This window comes from Alexandromys fortis, unplaced genomic scaffold, assembly GCF_014885135.2.
Source record: "Alexandromys fortis isolate MF-2015 unplaced genomic scaffold, M_Fortis_MF-2015_v1.1 scaffold_17, whole genome shotgun sequence".
Taxonomy (NCBI): Eukaryota; Metazoa; Chordata; class Mammalia; order Rodentia; family Cricetidae; genus Alexandromys; species Alexandromys fortis.
In genome coordinates, this window is record NW_026067896.1 from 14,153,373 (window position 1) to 14,173,467 (window position 20,095).

Genomic DNA, 20,095 nt, shown 5'->3' on the forward strand with positions numbered 1-20,095 from the left:
AGGCTACTCTATTTTTTAGGTTTGTATCTTTTGAATTTGTTTTTGTGTGTGTGTGAGTGTTAATATCTGATGTTTTTATTCAGCTGCAGAATGAAGAGGAGCCAGGGGAACCCGAGCAGACTGCAGGTGATGCTCCTCCACCGTACAGCAGCATTTCTGCAGAGAATGCAGGTGGGTACTGAGGCCAGGGCTAGCACAGACCCCTCCAGTTGTTGCAAGGGAGCAGGTCCCTTGTTTGTCTTGGCCTCCTGGCTAGCATACACCCAAAATAACCACACAGAAACTGTATTAAATAAAACACTGCTTCGCCATTAGCTCTAACTTCTCAGTGACTTTTTTCCAAAATGGATATTTAAATTTTCTTCTTTTGTTTTGAGAAAAGATCCCCATAGATCAGGTTGTCCTCAAATACTATGTATAAGGAGACTGACCTTGAACTCCTGGTTTTCCTGCCTCTACTTGGAAAGTTGGGGTTATAGGCATGTACCACCACACCCAAAACCTGAATACTGGGCATGATGGCTCATACCTTGGAAGGTTGAGACTGGAGACAGTTTGAATACATACTGAGTACATAGTCTCTTAAAGATCTGTTCATGTGTTTTCTGTGTAGAAGTGCTCCACGTGCTTGTATGCCTGCATGATGGAAGAGGGCACTAGATCCCATTATAGATGGTTGTGAGCTGCCATGTCATCATTGGGAATCAAACTCAGGGCCTCCGGAAGGGTCAGTCAGTGCTCTTAACCACTGAGCCATCTCTCCAGTCCCCCAGGTTGAGTTTTATATTGCTAGATCCTATTACAGAAGAGGAGGAGAAGGAAGAGGAGAGTGTTACTTCTTTTTTGTTAATGAGGGGCATTGATGATTGACAATTTCAATAATTATTACAATAAGAATGTTGAAGTTAGCTGGTGTATTAGTTCACACTTCTAATATCAGTACCCTGGAGGTCAAGGCAGGGCAGTGGCAGTTCCAGGCCAGCTGAGGCTACACAACAACAGATTTACGGAGAAGCTAATTTATAACTAGAGAGTAAAAGAAAGACAGATTTTTTTTTTTCTTTTGAAACTTGAAAAATATTTAGAAGCCAGGTGGTGGTGGCTCACGCCTTTAATCCCCAGCACTTGGGAAGCAGAGGCAGGTGGATCTCTGTGAGTTTGAGGCCAGCCTGGTCTACAAGAGCTAGTTCCAGGACAGCTAGGAAACCCTGCCTCAGAAAACAAAAACAAAACAAGAACAACAAGTTTAATCTTGTAAATACATCTTTTCTGTTGTGCTGCATATTTTGTGACAGAAGTCAGTGAGCATGAAGTACAGTGTTCAAAAGAGGAGATGAAAGAGTTCATAGAATTATTTTATAACCCAGTTAGTTACCTAGTAAAAACAGGAACACATGAATATTAAGCCCTTTCCTTTTTTTCAAGTTTGATTTTCATTTTTTTTTTTTTAACGAGAGGAAACTACAGTGTAGATCTTAGTGCACGTGTGAAGACTTTTTAACCATTGACAGGAGATCTGGCTGTGTTTCCTAGGCAAAACTCAAGCTGTGACCCTGTAACATCCATCGCCCAAGAACCTGAGATCACAGGCACACACACCATACCTGGCTTGTGTAAAGTGTTAGCCTAAGTGTTTTCCATGACTATTTAAATCACCAGTTCTAGTGATCACTTAAGAGTCTGGGACAGACAGATTGTATGTTCAAGGGTAGCCTAGCAAAATAAAAGATAAAAAGAGGGGAACCTGGAAACAACCTAGATGCCCTTCAATTGAAGAATGGATGAAGAAAGTATGGAATATATACATATTAGAGTACTACTCAGCAGTAAAAAACAAGGACTTCTTGAAGTTTGCAGGCAAATGGATGGAAATAGAAAACACCATCCTGAGTGAGGTAAGCCAGACCCAAAAAGAGGAACATGGGATGTTCTCACTCATATTTGGTTTCTAGCCATAAATAAAGGACATTGAACCTATAATTCGGGTTCTTAGAGAAGCTAAATAAGAAGGAGAACCCAAAGAAAATCATATAGGCATCCTCCTGAATATTAAACTTCATCAGGCGATGAAAGGAGACAGAGACAGAGACCCACATTGGAGCACCGGACTGAAATCTCAAGGTCCAAATCAGGAGCAGAAGGAGAGAGAGCACAAGCAAGGAACTCAGGACCGCGAGGGGTGCACCCATACACTGAGACAATGGGGATGTTCTATCAGGAACTCACCAAGGCCAGCTGGCCTGGGTCTGAAAAAGCCTGGGTCAAAACTGGTCTCGCTGAACATAGCGGACAAGGAGGACTACTGAGACCTCAAGAACAATGGCAACGGGTTTTTGATTCTACTGGACCTATTGGTTTCGTGGGAGCCTAGGCAGTTTCGTGGATGCTCACCTTACTAGACCTGGATGGAGGTGGGTGGTCCTTGGACTTCCCACAGGGCAGAGAACCCTGATTGCTTTTTGGGCTGACGAGGGAGGGGGACTTGATTGGGGGAGGGGGAGGGAAAGGGGAGGCAGCGGTGGGGAAGAGACAGAAATCTTTAATAAATAAATAAATTAATTAAAAAAAAAAAGATAAAAAGAGGGTTGGAGATGGCAGCTCAATGGTAGAGTACTTGGCTACAAGCCCCTGGATTTGATCCCCAGTACCACAGAATAAACGCCTGTTAGATTCAGAGTTGGAAATAAGTATAGCAAGTGAGTTTTTAATTTATTTATTTTTATGTATGTGTGTTTGTATGTATGTATGTACTTTGAGGCAAGGTCTCACAGTGTAGCCTTGGCTGAATTGGAACTTGCTAATGGCTGGCCTTGAACTCACAGAGATCCACCCACTTTTGCCTCCTGAGTGCTAGGAATAAAGGTATGGACAATCTTGTTTTTAAATACATGCTTAAAAATTGTTACAAGTGTCACATTTATTAATAAATAAATGTCTTTTGCTTCAGATGGATTTTATTACTTTTTTTTTCTGCAGCGTATTTTGACTACAAAGATGAATCTGGGTTTCCAAAGCCCCCTTCTTATAACGTGGCTACAACACTGCCCAGTTATGATGAGGCTGAAAGAACCAAGACTGAAGCTACAATCCCTTTGGTTCCTGGAAGAGTAAGCAGTTTGTTTGTTTGATCTATGTTGTTTTGGGGCTGCTTATTTGGAGTTATTTTCATTATCCATTATTGAATTACTAGAATTGTCTTGGTTACAGCTAATTTTAAGCATATACATTTTCTTTTGGAATAATAAGCATCTTCTGAAAATGATGCACCAGGCAGTGTAGCATGAATAATAAAAACCCAGAGGCAGATATTGGGGTTCAACCTGAAGATCAGAAAAGCAAAACTGCCAACCACTAGAGAGATTACCAAATCTTCAGACCAAAAGGGTAATCCTGTAGTGTTCTCCATCAACCTCCACTGAGTTCCTATCTCTTTCCCACCCAGCCATAGCTCTGTAGTGCAGGGATTAAAGGCCTGTGATCCCAAGTGCTGGGATTACTTATGTATGGGCTCTGTTTCTCTTTTAGACAGGTTCAGTCTTCTGTAGCCCAAGGTGGCTTTGAACTCACAGAGATCCATCTGCTTCTTAGGAGGCAGAAACAGGCATATCTTTGAGTTTGAGGCTAGCCTGATATACAAAGTGAGTTTCGGGATAGCCCTGTCTTGAAAAACAAAAGCAAAAAAAGAAAGACCTAGGCAATCCTTTATTGGGTCTAGCAGCACTGAGGAAGCAACAAGGAAAGTTTGTCTCTTAGCCAACTTACCAAGCAGTCTTAAGCAACCTACTTAAATAGTCAGTGAAGGGGTATGTTTGCACCAATTACAGTAGACCTTTCACTAAAAGGAAGGTTTTTGGTTATGCACCTCACCTTTTGTCTAGAAATAATTCATCGTAACTCTGTCTTACTCTTTTTCCTTCATTTAGGATGAAGATTTTGTGGGTCGGGATGATTTTGACGATGCTGACCAGCTGAGGATAGGAAATGATGGGATTTTTATGTTAACTTTTTTCAGTAAGTATACATGCAGCAGTCACTTCCTATAAACCCAAGTACTCTGAATGGACAATATGTTTAAAGCAATTATGGATACCACAGTGTTAACACATGCCAAATCTCATCTTTCAGGCCTACAGGGCCCATTGTTATTGCTGCTGCTCATACCCAGATGGCAGAGTAGGAATGCAACAGCATTGATAGAAGCATTGATAGATTTTGTTCTGTAAACTTCTAATTTTCTGATAGATCAAAGTCAATCTGACTCTGCCTCTTTTCTCTTCCTTTCCTTTCCTTTTCCCTTTCCTTTTCCCTTCCCTTTTTCCTTTCCCTTCTCCCTTCCCCCTTCCCCCTTCCCCCTTCCCCCTTCCCTTTCCTTTCTTTTCCTTTCCTTGTTTGTTAAGACAGGGTTTCTCAGTAGCTATGGAGCCAGTCCTAAAACAGGCTGGACTCGAACTTACAGAGTTCCACCTGCCTCTGAGGACTAGAATTAAAGGCGTGCGCCACTACTACCCAGCTATTATTTATGCACTGTTCTGCCTGCATTCCAAAATAGGGCCCCAGATCTCATTTCAAATGGTTGTGAGCCACCAAGTGGCTGCTGGGAGTTGAACTCAGGACCTCTGGAAGAACAGCCAGTGCTCTTAACCTCTGAGCCATCTCTCCAGCAGACTTTCCCCTTCTTAATGCTGTTTTATACTTTTTTATGCACCTCACTTACATGTGAGCACCTATTTTATTTACTCTGAAAAATAAAAAATGTAGTGCAAAAATAGTGATGCTCTGAGCTGTCAGAAGACACAGCAAGAGGATGAGTAACCTGACTCACTTATGTGAGGTGCCAGGTTGCTCTCCGAAGTGTTTCGTTTACTCACTAGCCTATATGGCAGCAAAGACAGGAGCGGGTTGGTAGGCACAGAGCATGCAGCATGAGATTGACAAAGTCTTTCCTTGCTTTTGAGGGAGATCAAGGGGAGGTGGAGATGGTTTGTCAAGTGCAGGCTATCTTTTATATCCTAGGGAACGCCACATAAGTAGGGGCTGCTGCAGAGAACACTCCTGTCCCTTGGTTAACATCTTTTCCCTCCACTCTTACAGTGGCATTCCTCTTCAACTGGATTGGGTTCTTCTTGTCTTTTTGCCTGACCACCTCAGCTGCGGGAAGGTATGGGGCCATCTCAGGATTTGGTCTTTCTCTAATTAAATGGATCCTTATTGTCAGGGTAAGTTGCATAGCAGAGAACATAGATTGTGTCAAGAGGCAGTAATTAGAATGACTTTGAATATTTGATTTTTAATTTTCTATTATCTTGATATTTAAAGGGATAATCTGGTTTGTCTTTATTCTGATTCCATGGTAAAGTGAGCTAAAATCAGTTGCATGTAATTCCTATCTCCTTGTTTCATGTTCAGATCTAGGAGATGATCTGTTTTATAGGTTGTTTTGAAATGTATGTAGCGCTAATGCATGTGGACACTTGGAGTTTCTGTGATAGAGGGGCGGGCATTCTTCATGTTAATTCTTGTGAAATTTTAATTTCATGACATTGTCTATCCTTCCCTAGTTTTTCCTTCTAGGACTGGTTACGTAGAAACCTCTACTGCTCCATTAGGGAATTTTCTTTTGATAAAAGTATAGCAATGTCTTCGGTGATATGGGAGTTCCCAGTTGATATTGCGTAAAATAGTTTAAGTTCTAGGACGTATAGGCGCTTTTAAAAAGTAACTTTAATTTGTTCAAAGCCACACAACTGTACAAAATGGTTTCAAAAAGGGAGCCAAGGTACACAAGATGCTTGACCTTGGGTTCTAGAAATTCTTCAGTAATCCCGGATGTGCTTCTGCTAAGTCTCTTGGCTTTCTCCAGTGTTCTCTGAATACTCCTTGATGATGTACCTGGTGATCTTGATGGAGCTGTACATGTCAGGATCGGGTACAAAGTATACTTCAAAAACCTAGATGCTGAACAAGATTCACCAGTGGGGCTGGGTGTGGTCATACACACCTTTATTCCCAGCACTTGAAAGGCAGAGGCAGGCGGATCTCTGTGAGTTCGAGACTAGCCTGGTCTACAAGAGCTAGTTTCTAGGACATGCTCAAACTACAAAGAAACCCTGTCTCGAGAAAAAAAAAAAAAAAAAAAAAAAACAAAAAAAAAAAAACAGCAGCAACAACAAAAGAAGATTCACCAATGGGTTCAATACTTTTTTTTTTTTTTTATAAAGTATACTTTGCTGCCACACACGGGCACACACCTTTAATCCCATCAGAGATGGATGGATTTCTATGAGTTCAAGGCCAACCTGGTTGCATAGTGAGTTCCAAGCCTGCCAGGACCATACAGGGAGATCCCGTCTACAAACAGCAAACAAGCAAAACAAGTATAGTTTGTCTTCAGGTGAGTTTGTTGCTATTGTCGACCTGGCAGAGGAAACCAGGTAATTATAAACTGGTAAACTGTGGCTGGGGAAATTGTTCAGTGGGTATGAACACTTGCTTGCAGGCACAGGGATTCCAGTTTTGAGTCCCCACCCACATAAAAAGGTGGGCATAGCTGCACATGTCTATGACTCCCAAGCATTGGAGAGTGGAAATGGGCAGATCACAGAGCTCACTGCCCAGCCATTCCAGTCAAAAAGGCGAGCTTCTGATTTAGTGAGACCTTGTCTCTGGCTTCTGTGTGTGTCCATGCATACTGGTGCATATTTGTACCGTGTGCATCCACACCACACACAACATACATAGCTAATCGATGTTACTTGGCCATTGCAGTTTTTCAGAGTAAGTCAAAGGACTCATTGACTATTTTAGAAATCTAAAATCCTTTGAAAATTAGGTAATTGTGGGTTTTCCCCCTGTATAGTTCATTTATATTCATCTAAAAACATGGACTTTCAGAAAAACAAAGAGTCAAAACCAATGGACTTTAAGACCCTAGTCCATGAGAAGTTGACATTTCTTTTTTAAATTTTAACTGTTGTTTTATTAAGAAATAAAATATTAGGAGCTGGGAATATGCCTCAGTGGGAAAGTATTTGCTGCAAAAGCTTAACGTCCTGATTTTGGGTTCCTAAAACTTAAGGAAAACCCAGATTCAGTAGTAGTACCAGCGCTCCTGTGGGGAGATGACAGGCAAAGACAAGAACCCCTGGAAGGGAGCAGCCAGCCAGCGTCTGTGTGTAGCAAGGGGAGACCCTGCTTTTAACAAGGTGGAAAGCCAGGACACCAAGGCATGCATGCACACATGCACAAACACATGCTTTTTACATATAAACACACAAACATGGAATAGAAAGTATGTATGCACTGGAGCCTCCTGTGTCTCTGTGTCTTAGCTGAGTTACCTCTGGTCAGAATCTGAATTTTTCAGAAACAGTTGATAAGGGTTTGGTTTGGTTTGTTTGTTTCATTGTTTGTTTTGAGACAGTGTTACATTGTTTAGCCCTGGATGGACTGGTACTTGCTATGTAGACCAGACTGGCTTTTAGAACTCACAGATCCACCGGCCTCTACCTTCTGAATGCTGGGACCAAAGGCATGCACTACTATGCCTGACCCAAGCCATAAGTTTTAATTGACATGCCATACAAAACAATAAATTCTGAAATCCTGTTCAAATCTTGCCTTGTTTGGGAACCATATTGGTATCACAGTGCTTGTGGTTGGTAATCTTTATTTTAAAAGTCCCAAATTGCAGTCATAGTAATGCTGGCAGTTTGGATATGCCAAAGAGAAGCCACATGCTTTTAATGAAAGGTGAAAGCTTTCACACAATAATGGAAGAAAAAAATTCCATGGGCTGGAGAGATGGCTCAGAGGGTAAGAGCACTGGCTGCTCTTTCAGAGGTCCTGAGTTCAATTCCCAGCAACCACATGGTGGCTCACAACCATCTGTAATGTAATGAGACCTGGTGCCTTCCTTGCCAGCAGTATGCTTAATTAAAAAAAAAAAAAAAGTTGCTTTAAAAAAAAAATTCCATACTGAGGTTTCTAAGATCTTTATAGCAGCAAGATTTTTTTTAAAGAGCCTTGTTTGTATAACTTATCACAGTATATTGTTAGTTCAATGGCACTTATCATTAATCTTCTATTGTGCTCAATTCATAATCAAACTTTATCAAAGGTCCACATATATGGAAAGGCTGTATGTATGCATAAGCTTTGGAGCTGTCTGCCATTTAAAGCATTTGTGAAGGTCTTGAACACTATCTCTCATGGACAAAGAGGGAATACTACACTTATTCTCAGACTTTGGACACCAGGGCCTCCAAGAGAATAGACTAAGTTTACATTATTAGTTATCTTTGGAATCTAAATGAAAACCAAGGTCAGAATGGCTTAGCAAGTCAGAAAAAAATAGGGGAAGTTTTCATTCCTCAGGAAAACGCGTCCTGCCAGAGGTGTTGATTAGATCGAGTCAGCACTAGCAGGGAGAGCTGAGTTCCAGCTGTGCTGTAGTTGTTGCTCCCCTGGGTTAAAGACAGGCGGTTCTGTACCACACTAAAACACAGCAGTACTTCACAGGAGAGCATGAACTGCACATGCATTTAATGCATTTACCCTGCCAGTGGCACATTCTGGTTCACCCCGTGATCTTAAAGCTGATAGAGACCTGCAGCTGACTACTGCCACCCAGCATCCTGAGGGACTTTGTTTCATCCTGCCTGTCACAAAGCTGGGGAAAGACTCAAGTGTAAAAGATGGTTTTACTGAATGCATATTGGTCTTGTTCTGTCATAAAGTTAATCACTTTGGTTAGAGACCATCTGTGTTCTTTTTCTCTTTTACGAGACCTTCAATTCTAATGCCAAAAGAATGCCTTGTGCCAATTCCTGGCACAGATATAGGATTACCATGAAGTACAGGATACAAAGTTCAGCAGTACATGATTACAAAGTTCAGAATTCAAGGTTAGGAACAAATTGGACTTCATTGACAAGGAGACAGTAATGCCAACCAAATAATCACATCTAATGCTAAGTATATACAATGAAACTAGAAACATTCTTAGATGGGTTCTTTGTGAAGTATTGCCAGGGTTATAAGGCATGCACCACCATGCCAGAGATTTTAAAGTTTTCTAACAGAATGAAGAGTTAAGTATGGTGGCACAAGTGTGTTATCCTAGCCCTTGGGAGGCTGAAGGAGAAGAAGCGTTACTAAATCCAGCCTGAGCTATATACCAAACAGTCCTCAACACCCTCAAAATCCATTTGTGTGTGTGTGTGTGCGCGTGCGCACGTGCACACTTGGAAAATAAGGAGTCCAGAAGAGAACAGAGAACTTTACAGTTTTTTTCCATTAGAAGAAGTCATTTTTCATTTCTTGTAAACGATTTCAAATTAGAAGTAAATAGACCATATTTTTAAAAATTATTACGGTGCTAGTAGGTTGTTCAGTGGTTAAGAGCACTTGTTGCACTTTCAGGGAACTTGGGTTTGATTCTCAGCACCCCATGGTGTCTCACAACCATTCCTAACACCAGTTCTAGAGGATCTGATGCTTTCTTCCACATTCTTCAGGCACCAAGCTTGATGCATGTAGTACACATACAACAACACAGGCAAAACATGCACAGTAAATGAATGAATGAACTAACTAATTAATTTAAAAAGTATGTATATGTGGTCTAAGTGACAGTTGTGTTTTGTGTGCTCCTAAATTAATAAGTGAAATTGTTCTGTTAGGCTGCAATAAAGTCTCTGCCTTTTTCTTCTGCTGCTTTTTCCAGTTTTCCACCTATTTCCCTGGATACTTTGATGGCCAGTACTGGCTCTGGTGGGTGTTCTTGGTTTTAGGTAAGTGCTTTTAACTTTTTAAGGTAGAAAAACAATTATCTAATTAAAAAATGTCTTAGACAGCTAAGATTACTTTAATAAAGCCTCATCTCACTGTATTGTATTTACCATCAATTTAAAATACAATTTTTAGATTTTTTTCATTAAAGATTAGATAGTTTCCTAATGCATGCACGTTAAAATAGAGTCTGTGAAGTGCTTTTCTAATCCATTTATGTGTGATACAGGGGGCATACTAATGCAGTATAGTGTGGCTTTTGTCTGCTTTTGAGTTATTTCCGCAGAGGGTTTGCAGACTCAGCCCTGAGTTGATTATTAGTGTACTGTATACAACTGAATTAATTCCTGTATATTTGTGAGCCATCTTAAGTTAGACCTGTCAGTAGACCACCGAAGAATGCACATAACTTCTGAAATTACGGGCTTTCCAGAATTCTGTAGTTCACCCTTGATAAAAAGAGTTTATTTATATTAAAAAGAAGTTTTAAAATTATATATGTACACATACATACATACATATGTTACATGCACACATGAAGGCAGTCTGATTATTTATTAATCTGTAGATTATAATGATTTATTTTCTTGTTTGTTTTAAATTATTTTCCTCCTAAATCATTAAAGCAATGAAATTAGCGCCAGGGTGAATTTTTTAATGTGGGTTTGTTATCTATAAAAAAAAATATGTGTGATTCAGTAAAGAAACCAATCTTTACTGCTGTCATGTCTACAAAGCAGTAGCCCCCGGTAGCTTTTAAAGGAGAGATGGCTCAGTGGTTAAAAGTTCATAGTATTTTTGCATATCCTAGCCAGCGGGATGCAAACGGTGGTCCCTGATAAACCTATAGGAGGAAGAGGAATGGAAGAACAAAAGAGACACGAGAAATGAAGGCAAGACAGTATTTCTGATCAAGCCGTCAAGTTTACTATTTCTCAGAAGCTGTTATATAGCACAATGGCAAGGGGGAGGGGAGGTGTGTCAGATCTGCTGGAATTCAGGCCTGGAGACATCCCTAGCTGATGGGTAAATACTGGGGGGGGGGGGCTGTGATTGTTGACTAACAAAGGAACATACTAAGGTTTTCTAAAAGCCTGGTGCCTGCAGGTCTCACTAGACTAATGTCCTAGGACCAGAACTTGCCTGCAAAGGTGAATATCTTACTTGTGAGCTTAAGATGGCTGTAAACAAAATACAGATCTCAAAATACAGGTCTTCTGGCATTTGCAGAGTACCTAAGTTTGATTCCCAACACCCATGTCTGCCTTTGAGAGCACCTGCACACACCCCAACAAACAGTTACTTACGTAAAGTTTATAAAAAGAAAAAATCGATTAGCACTAGACGATTAGCACTAATCGATTAGCAGTAGACTCTGTCTACTGAAAGCTCAGCACTCATAACAAGACTCTTGGTTATTGCAAACATCATTCCTTCCTTTTTAGACTTTTTTGTTTGTTAGTTTTGTTTGGGGGTTTTGTTTTGCTTTTTGTTTTTATTATTTTTTTTGAAACAAGGTGTCTCCATGTGGCCCTAGCTGCCCTGGAACTCAATCTGTAGACCAGGCTGGCCTTAAATTCAGAGCTCCACCTGCCTCTGCCTCCCAAGTGCTGGAATTAAAATGTGCAGCTACATCTGGCCTTCTTCGTGGGGTCACGTATTTTTTGTTTGTTTGTTTGTTTGTTTGTTGTTGTTTTTGAGTCCCAGTGTTGGCCAGGTTGGCCTTAAACTTGCTGTGTAACTGAGGATGACCTTGAACTACTGATCTTCCCGCCTAAGCCTCAAGTACTGGGTTATATGTACACACCATCATGCCTGGTATTCAGATTCGTATTTGACTGTCTCCTATTTTTGAGACAAGATCTTGCTGTGCACCCTATCGCTGGCCAACACTCACTGTGTAGATCAGGATGTCCTTGAACTTGATTTGATCTTCCTTCCTCTGCCTACCAAGTGTTCACCACTGTATCTAGTTCCTGCCTTACACACCTTGAATCATCTGTTAAAGCTATTGGTGTACTGTTGCTTGTGAATCTGTCTGCTTAGCCCAACACCTACGCCCAGCAGGAACTTGAGTTGAGACCTGCCTTTCTTAGCCTTCAGATGAGTGCATTCCTGACCCTGCATCTTACTTAGGAAAAGCAAGTGGTCCATCGTGTCGCTCCCCGCCTCCTCCACTGAGGCATTGTCTACTCCTGCTCACTGGAATCTAATGATTCCAGAGAGAAAGGGTGAATTTCCTCCTCCCTGGAGTTCCACAAGTTTAGTAAAAATGAGTGGCATGAGCATAGCTCGGGAGCAATCATTTATTGGCTTGTTCTCTAAGGTGGACTCCAAGAGAAAAGCTAGGTAGGATATTGAGCTCCGTGGCCTAGAAGCTCTAATTAAAGGGGAGACAGTAAACATTTTCACATGGGTTGTTGGCAATGTAATTTGAGGATTGATTTCTGTATTAGTGTTTCATGGAAGAGAGATTGATATTGTATTATTGATTATTCTTGCTGTGTTCTATTTCTGTAATAACAGCAAAAAGGGGGTTTTGACGAGGCATTGGTGACACATGCCTTTAATCCCAGTACTTGGGAGGCAGAGGCAGGTGGATCTCTGAATTCAAGGCTAGCCTAATCTACAGAGTGAGTTCAAGGATAACCAAGACTACACAGAGATTCTGTTTCAAATAAAAAACAAACCAAAAAAAAAAACCTCAAAACAAACAGATGCTGTGGTAGGACTTTGTGTACCTTTGTGTGTTTGTACCCTCTATTTGACGAGTGTGCTTGCATCCTCTCTTTGGGAGCTTCTGTAGGAATCTGTTCAGAGCACGTTCAACTTGGTGTCTGTAGTTAACCTACACTAGTAGTTTATTTACCCCATTTTTTATTATTGTTGCTATTATTTTGGTTCAAGACAGGGTTTCTTTATGTATCCCTGGCTGTCCTGAAACTCATGTAGATCAGGCTGTCTTTGAACTCACAGAGATCCACTTGTCTCTGCCTCTTGTGCGCTGAGATTAAAGATATCTACCACCACTACCACTGCCTGGCCAAAGCCCCCTTTTTCCTTCCTTTCCCCTTCCCCTTTCCTTTTGTTGTTCCCCCTGCCTCTACCTCCTGAGTGCTGGGATTAAAGGCGCCACCACCGCCCGGCTCCCCCTTTTTTCTTATAAAAATAGAACACAGCAAAAATAACAATAAAATCTTAATCTTTCCAAGTTACTCCAGCTATTTTTAAAGTTGTTTTTAATTAGTTGGCAGCGTTTAAAAATGTTGTAAGCTTTTCTTAGTAGTTGAAATATTTAGCAAAAATTCACCTGCATTCCCAAGTAGTACCTCTTGGTCCCTCTATTCCAATGATGGAGCTCCCATTTCAGGAAAACAAGCATATGAGCATATGCTATATTTCTGGTTTGAAATCAAACTGAATGGTATTATTAGTCTCAACACAGATATCTTGGTTTTTAATCAAAGAAAGAGGAATAGAGGAACTTTTCACCGCTGAGTTTATTTTAAAATTCTTCAGACAAATTAGGTTAATAATTGCATGGGGCTGGGAGAGAGGAGGTGAGAGCAGGTGACTGAACAACTACTAACTAAGGTCCAGGGGTTGGGAAGGTGATGACAAACATGCTGAAATTAGATCGTGAGCCTGGAAGCACTCGGGAGGTGGCCTGGTCTACAGGGTTACAGGAGAACTGAAGGACTGTTACACAGAGAAATCCTGTCTTGAAAAACAAAACAAGGGGCTGGAGAGATGGCTCTGCGGTTAAGAGCACTGACTGCTCTTCAGTAGGACCTGGGTTCAATTCTCAGTACTCACATGGCAACTCGCAACTGTTTGTAACTCTAAGATCTGACATCCTCAAACAGACTGCAGGTGAAAAACTAATATATAAAAATTAAAAAAAAAAAAAACAAGAAAAAACAAAAAAATGAGATTGTGGTTGTACTAGTCAGTCAGTAAATACATTAAAACTTGTGTATTGTATACAGTGAACTTTATAACATGCAAATTGTATCAGTAAAAATACTGAAATCTTGTTAGAGTGTCTCTGAAGAAGGTCAAGGAGTGTTTTCATTGCAGGGGCGAATGTGTAAGCATGGTTCTGTCAAACCGCCTGTAAGAGTAGAAAACGGGAGTTTACATAAGTGGATGCTGACATCTAGTGGACAGTATTGTGTAGTGTTGGCAGAAAAAGAAATAACAAAAGATTAGAATTAAGCTGAAGAAAAGTAAAGTTGTATGTGCCTGTAATCCCAGAATACTCCAGAGATGGAGGCTGGAAAATTAGGAGTTCAAGACCAGCCTCTGTACTGAGACCATAGTCAGAAAACAAAACAACAAAACCCGTTTGTAATCACTCCTTTTGATGTTAATTGTGTGGATGCTGTTTGGGGACTCAGCAGGGAGATTCTGTAGGCTTCCCAGTGAGGCTTCCACATGCAAATGTTTGGTTACATTTTAGATTCCAGAACCTTTTGAGACCAATTAGAATCTAGGCAAAAGAGGTGTTTACTTGAGATTATGTCTTCCCATTGAAAAGTGGACACTGTGATAGGAAAACCCCTGGAGAAGCCTGTATTAATAGGCTTCAGCAGGAAAATGACTTGTTCTTGTTACAAGGGGGTGGTTCTGGGGGACGAACTTAATGTAGGAATTAGAAGTTCATTCTTAACTTTTTTTTAATTTTTTATTTAGGCTTTCTCCTGTTTCTCAGAGGATTTATCAATTACGCAAAAGTTCGGAAGATGCCAGAAACTTTCTCAAATCTCCCCAGGACCAGAGTTCTCTTTATTTATTAAAGGTATTGAAGGAGGGATGGGGGCGCTGTTTTCTAGTTGCATTGTGATCATTTGATACATTGCAGAGTTCCGCTCAGTTCCGAGTGAGACTCTGTGCCGGGTATATAAACAGTAAGGAGGACATACAGACTCCTTGCCTTGTCGCTTTTTATCAGAGGGGTGGCGTCTGCAGAAAGCTATTGATGAGGGTGAGGGAGAAGAGAAATCTTTTGCTAGCATAAAGGCAAGAATCATAGTAGTAATAGGGGTGCAAGTAAGGTATTGATGGTGTGATTGAGCCCATAGGCCTCCTCCCTCATCACCATCACCAACCTTACAGAGCCCCAGAATGTCCTGCAGAGAATGCTCTGAGGGAAGTTGGCAGGCACATTTGGGGTAGGTCCTTTTACTTGAGCTACTGACAAGCCCACTAAGGCATCCATTTCTTAAAATTAGTCATTGAGCCTTTCCAGCAGCCTGCTTTCAGGATCATACCCAGATTTCATCACTCTGGTGGAGAGGAAACTCAAATCCAAGGGAAGGAGAGACCTTTCCTTTACCTGGAACAGACCTAAGTCCTGAACCGTGTTTGATTCACAGTTTCCCCAGTGGCTGCCTCCCATCTTCATCCAGCAGCTACCTGAAGAGTGAGGTCGCTTGAGAAAGAATATGGCAGGCTTCTCTCTGACAAGGCAGACCGCCTTTGTGGACTTGATTCTTTGCCCCTTGGGCTGTGGGGATTTATATATTTGATAGAATAAAGCCTTAAACATCAGTCCTATTGAAGATTCAGAAAAGGCGTGTGTAGCAGCTGTCACAAATCTTAATTGATAGGTAGGATTCAGGTTGTAGAATCATGTGGGAGAAAACTTCAGTCTCCTGAGGCAGTAGAGAACAGAAACAGACTTCAGGGTGGCTGTGGGTTCTCATTGTAAACAGTGCTGAAGTCACCGACAGGTACCCTCCAAAGCATCACTGTTAACCACAGTAACCTAGTGGGACAGGCTTAACTGCCCTGCAGGAATGTAATGATAGCTATGAATTTCCTGGAATACCTTATTGTCCATCATCTTCATTTTTCATTTACAAGGACATTAGACAGGATTGGGCTTATAGCTCAGTGTACAAGGTTTAATTCCTCCTTGAGAAGGAAAGGGAGAAATAGGAGAAGCAGGGAAGGTTTGAGTATGCTGGGAATTTTGTACTTTTTTCATCTTCTTATATAGAAGAAATAGGAACTGCCTAACACTCTGTTTTCTTGTGTTAGGGATTTTGATGGAAATCGTTATTCTATAGCTTTGATTGTAAAGTTTTTATTTTTTAATTGATATTTATTGAGCTCTATCTACATTTTTCTCTGCTCCCCTCCCTGCCTCTCACAACCTCCCTTCAATCCTCCCCCAAGCTCCCCATGCTCCCAATTTACTCAGGAGATCTTGTCTTTTTCTACTTCCCATGTAGATTATATCTATGTAAGTCTCTCTTAGGGTCCTCATTGTTGTCTAAATTCTCTGGGATTGTGGTTTGTAGGCTGGCTTTCTTTGCTTTGTGGTTAAAAACCACCTATGAGTGAGTACATGTGATAATTGTCTTTCTTTGTCTAGGTTACCTCACTCAAAATAATATTTTCTAGCTCCATCCATTTTCCTGCAAAATTCAAGATGTCGTTATTTTTTTCTGCTGCATAGTACTCCATTGTGTATATGTGCCACATTTTTCTTATCCATTCTTCGATCAAGGGGCATTTAGGTTGTTTCCAGGTTTTGGCTATGACAAACAAAGTTGCTATGAACATAGTTGAGACCATGTACTTGTGGACGATTGAGCATCCTTTGGATATATACCTAAAAGTGGCATTATTGGTTCTTGAGGAAGGTTGTTTCCTAATTTTCTGAGAAATTGCCACACTGACATTCAAAGGGGTTGTACCAGCTTGCATTCCCACCAGCAATGCAGAAGTGTTCCCTTTTCTCTACAATCCCTCCAGCATAAGTTGTCATCAGTGTTTTTGATCTTGGCCATTCTTAAGGTGGAAGATAGAATCTCAGAGTTGTTTTGATTTGCATTTCTCTGATGTCTAAGGATGTTGAACATTTCTTTAAGTGTCTTTCAGCCATTTTAGATTCCTCTGTTGAGAGTTCTCTGTTTAGATCTGTACTCCATTTTTTTATTGGATTATGTGATCTTTTGGTGTCCAATTTCTTGAGTTCTTTGTATATTTTGGAGATCAGATCTGTCTGATGTGGGGTTAGTGAAGATCTTTTCCCATTCTGTGGGCTGTCGTTTTGTCTTGTTGACCATGTCCTTTGCTTTACAGAAGCTTTTCAGTTTCAGGAGGTCCCATTTATTAATTGTTTCTCTGAGTGTCTGTGCTGCTGGGGTTCTATTTAGGAAGTGGTTCCCTGTGCCAATGTGTTCAAGTGTACTTCCCACTTTCTCTTCTATAAGGTTCAGTGTGGTTGACTTTATGTTGAGGTCTTTGATCCATTTGAACTTGAGTTTTGTGCATGGTGATAGATATGGGTCTATTTCCATTTTTCTATGTGTGGATATCCAGTTATGCCAGCACCACTTGTTAAATATGCTTTTTTCCCCCATTTGTTATTTTTTGCTTCTTTATCAAATATCGGGTGTTCAATTGTGAATGTGTGGATTGATATCCGGGTCTTCTGTTCAGTTCCATTGGTCCTCCTGTCTGTTCTTATGCCAGTACCAGGCTGTTTTCAGTACTGAAGCTCTGTAGTAGAGTTTGAAGTCAGGGATTGTGATGCCTCCAGAAGTTCTTTTATTGTACAGGATTGTTTTGGATTTGCTTTTCCAAATGAAGTTGAGTGCCCGTCTTTCAAGGTATTTGAAGAATTTTGCTGGGATTTTCATGGGAGATTGTTAAATTTGGGGGATATTTCTGAGTGGTCTAGATTGAAAGTCATGAATCTGGGGCTGGAGAGATGGCTCAGTGGTTAAGAGCACTGGCTGTTCTTCCAGAGGTCCTGAGTTCAATTTCCAGCAACCATATGGCAGCTCACAACCATCTGTAATGGGATCTGGCACCCTCTTCTGATGTGCGGGCATATATGCAGGCAGAATGTTGTATACATAATAAATAAATAAATAAATCTTTAAAAGAAAGTCATGAATCTGCCGGGCCATGATTTGCAGCACCAGTCTTCAGACAGTGCCGGTGCTGTGGGAGCTGGTCAGGAACTGGTTTGAGCAAGGCTGCTGCAGTGTGCTTTAGAGGTAGTCAGAAAAAAGGAAAAGATAATACCAGTGAATGAGAGCTCTCTGAGGGCACCAGAACAGTTCCTTGCTTTCTGCCTAGTGTCAGTGTACTGGTTAGTATGAAATTACTCAGATAGGCCCAGAGAGTCTAGAGCATCAGGTGAAGGGAACGGATTGGAAAGCAGTGTTTTTAGTTTTAATTGCTTCCTTACCAATTAGTTTTCAGAGAATTCTTAGGAAGGAAATGGTTAGGGTCTGTAGGTATGAGTGATCTTTGCTTATTGAAAAGACTAAAACCTCTGTGCAGATCCACATGTAGAACACTTGTTTTCTTTAGTTGACAGACAATTTGGTTAGAAGTTACAGTAAAACCATCATGTGAAGTATTAAGGCATTACTCCATTGCACCTGACTTTCTTTCGTGGTGATATCCTTCATTAGAAGCTAGCTGTAGGCTTACCTGTGCCAGAAAGACCACAGGTACAGAATTTCAGAAGTAACTCTATGGTAGAAAGTAACGCACCTTTTCATTCTGGATTCAGTTTGGTGTTTACAGAGGCTGTTAGAACAGAGACTTCTCTTACTATGCTGTGTTGTGCTGGGAGTCTCTGAATTTGAGGTCAGCCTGGTCTACATAGTTCCAGGACAGCCAGGGCTTTGTAGAGAGACTCTGTCTAAAAACATAAACCAAAAGGAAGAGAGACTTCTAGGCTATCCAGTATATAGGACAAACAAAAATAACTATAAAGTGTTCCCAGTAGACTGAACCCATGGGGGCTGGAGCAATGGCTCTGCAGTTAAAAGCACTTGCTCTTCCAGAGGACCAGGTTTTGGTTGCCAGCTGTCCTGGAACTCTGTACTTCAGACTGGCCTCAAACTCAGATATTCACCTGCCTCTGCCTCCCAAGTGCTGAGATAAAAGGTATGTGCCACCACTACCTGGACCATAAGTTTCTTAAAGAAAAAGGCCGTCTTTAACCAACTGAAGCAGGAGTTAGACTTTGGTAGAGCAATAATCAAACAGCCTTTCACAGCTCACTCAGGCTCTAGGGAAAATGGTACACTGATAGCTTGCCATCCACAGTCCCAGAACTGGGAAGACTGAGACAGGAGGATGATACCGAGTTAGATATGGGAGGTAGTGAGTTACAGGCCAGCTTTGAATATGTCTCAGTAAAACAAGTGAAAAAGTACATAGTTAACTAAATAACTCAACACTTTTCCCTCTTTGCAAGAAAAGTCAGCAGAGGTCTCTATGAGTGGGCGTAGTGATATCAGTTGTGGCCATGGAAATGGCAGAAAGAGCCTGTACCTTTTATATTACTCAAGTGATAATGTTCTTCCTTCACTGAAAGTGTGCTTTTATAGAATACACCTTGGTACATAATACAAGGGCAAGCCACTGTTGCTGGAGAACTCTCCTGTAGCTGTGGCACACCAGAGCATGTGCACAGTGCACAGGGAAGAAGCACGGTGCATTGCACAGCTCTTTTTCTTTTTTAAAGCTGAATTAACCCTTTATACTTTTGAACTTGAAAAACTTCTCTTTTTGAGAATTTTGTGCAGGAGTACTGTCTTTTCATCTTCACCTCTTCCCTTCCAACTATTCCTGCATCTCACAGCTCTGTCAAATTATTATTACACATGTATGTTATATACACACACAAAACTTGCTGAGGCCATTTAGTGTTCCTCCAATTTTTCAAACTTATGTGGTTTTTTTTTTAAGGGGGTCTTTTTTGTTTGTTTGTTTGTTTGTTTTTGGTTGGTTTGTTTTGCTTTTGTGTTTCTCAAGACAGGATTTCTCTGTGTAGCCCTGGCTATGCTGGAACTCACTCTGTAGACCATACTGGCCTTGAACCCACGAAGATCAACCTGCCTCTGCCCCCGAGTGCTGAATTAAAGGTGTGCACCAACAACAACCAGCAGTATTTTTGGTTTTGGTTTTTTAAGGCATTGTCTACATAGATGACTCAGACATCCTTAAACAACTCCTTCCTCAACTTGAGTAGCACTGTGATCACAGCATGCCGCCACCCACTGTAGTGGCTGCTTTACTGTTCCGCTGTGTCAAAACACCCAACAAGCAGCTTGAAGGAGGAGCTTACTGTGGCTCCCAGTTTGAGAAGATAGTGGGTAGGGAAGGCATGGCAGTGTGGCCGTGAGCCGACTGGTCACATGTCATCTGCATTTGAGAAGCGAGGATGATGCTGATGTTCAGCTCTCGCTCCTTTCTTCAGTCTGGATCCTCCAGCAGGATGTTACGTGGCTCTGAGTCCTGTTAAAGCTGTTTATAAAGCAGCAGG

General features: G+C 41.2%; 2 protein-coding genes across 3 annotated transcripts in view; both read left to right on the forward strand.

The window, feature by feature from the left end:
• Window positions 1-20,095, forward strand: part of Arhgap26 (Rho GTPase activating protein 26) — a 1,368,274-nt gene that overhangs the window by 409,513 nt on the left and 938,666 nt on the right. The window lies entirely within an intron of this gene.
• Ndfip1 (Nedd4 family interacting protein 1) overlaps window positions 1-20,095 on the forward strand; it is a 44,069-nt gene that overhangs the window by 21,021 nt on the left and 2,953 nt on the right. The window contains exons 2-7 of one of the 2 annotated variants that reach the window (XM_050161464.1): window positions 84-171; window positions 2,977-3,107; window positions 3,924-4,011; window positions 5,092-5,216; window positions 9,725-9,791; window positions 14,485-14,590. In XM_050161464.1, coding sequence (XP_050017421.1) covers window positions 84-171; window positions 2,977-3,107; window positions 3,924-4,011; window positions 5,092-5,216; window positions 9,725-9,791; window positions 14,485-14,588 — 603 coding nt within the window. In that variant the 3' untranslated portion in view covers window positions 14,589-14,590. The remainder of the gene's footprint in view (window positions 1-83; window positions 172-2,976; window positions 3,108-3,923; window positions 4,012-5,091; window positions 5,217-9,724; window positions 9,792-14,484; window positions 14,591-20,095) is intronic. The other variant, XM_050161473.1, reaches the window with a different exon arrangement.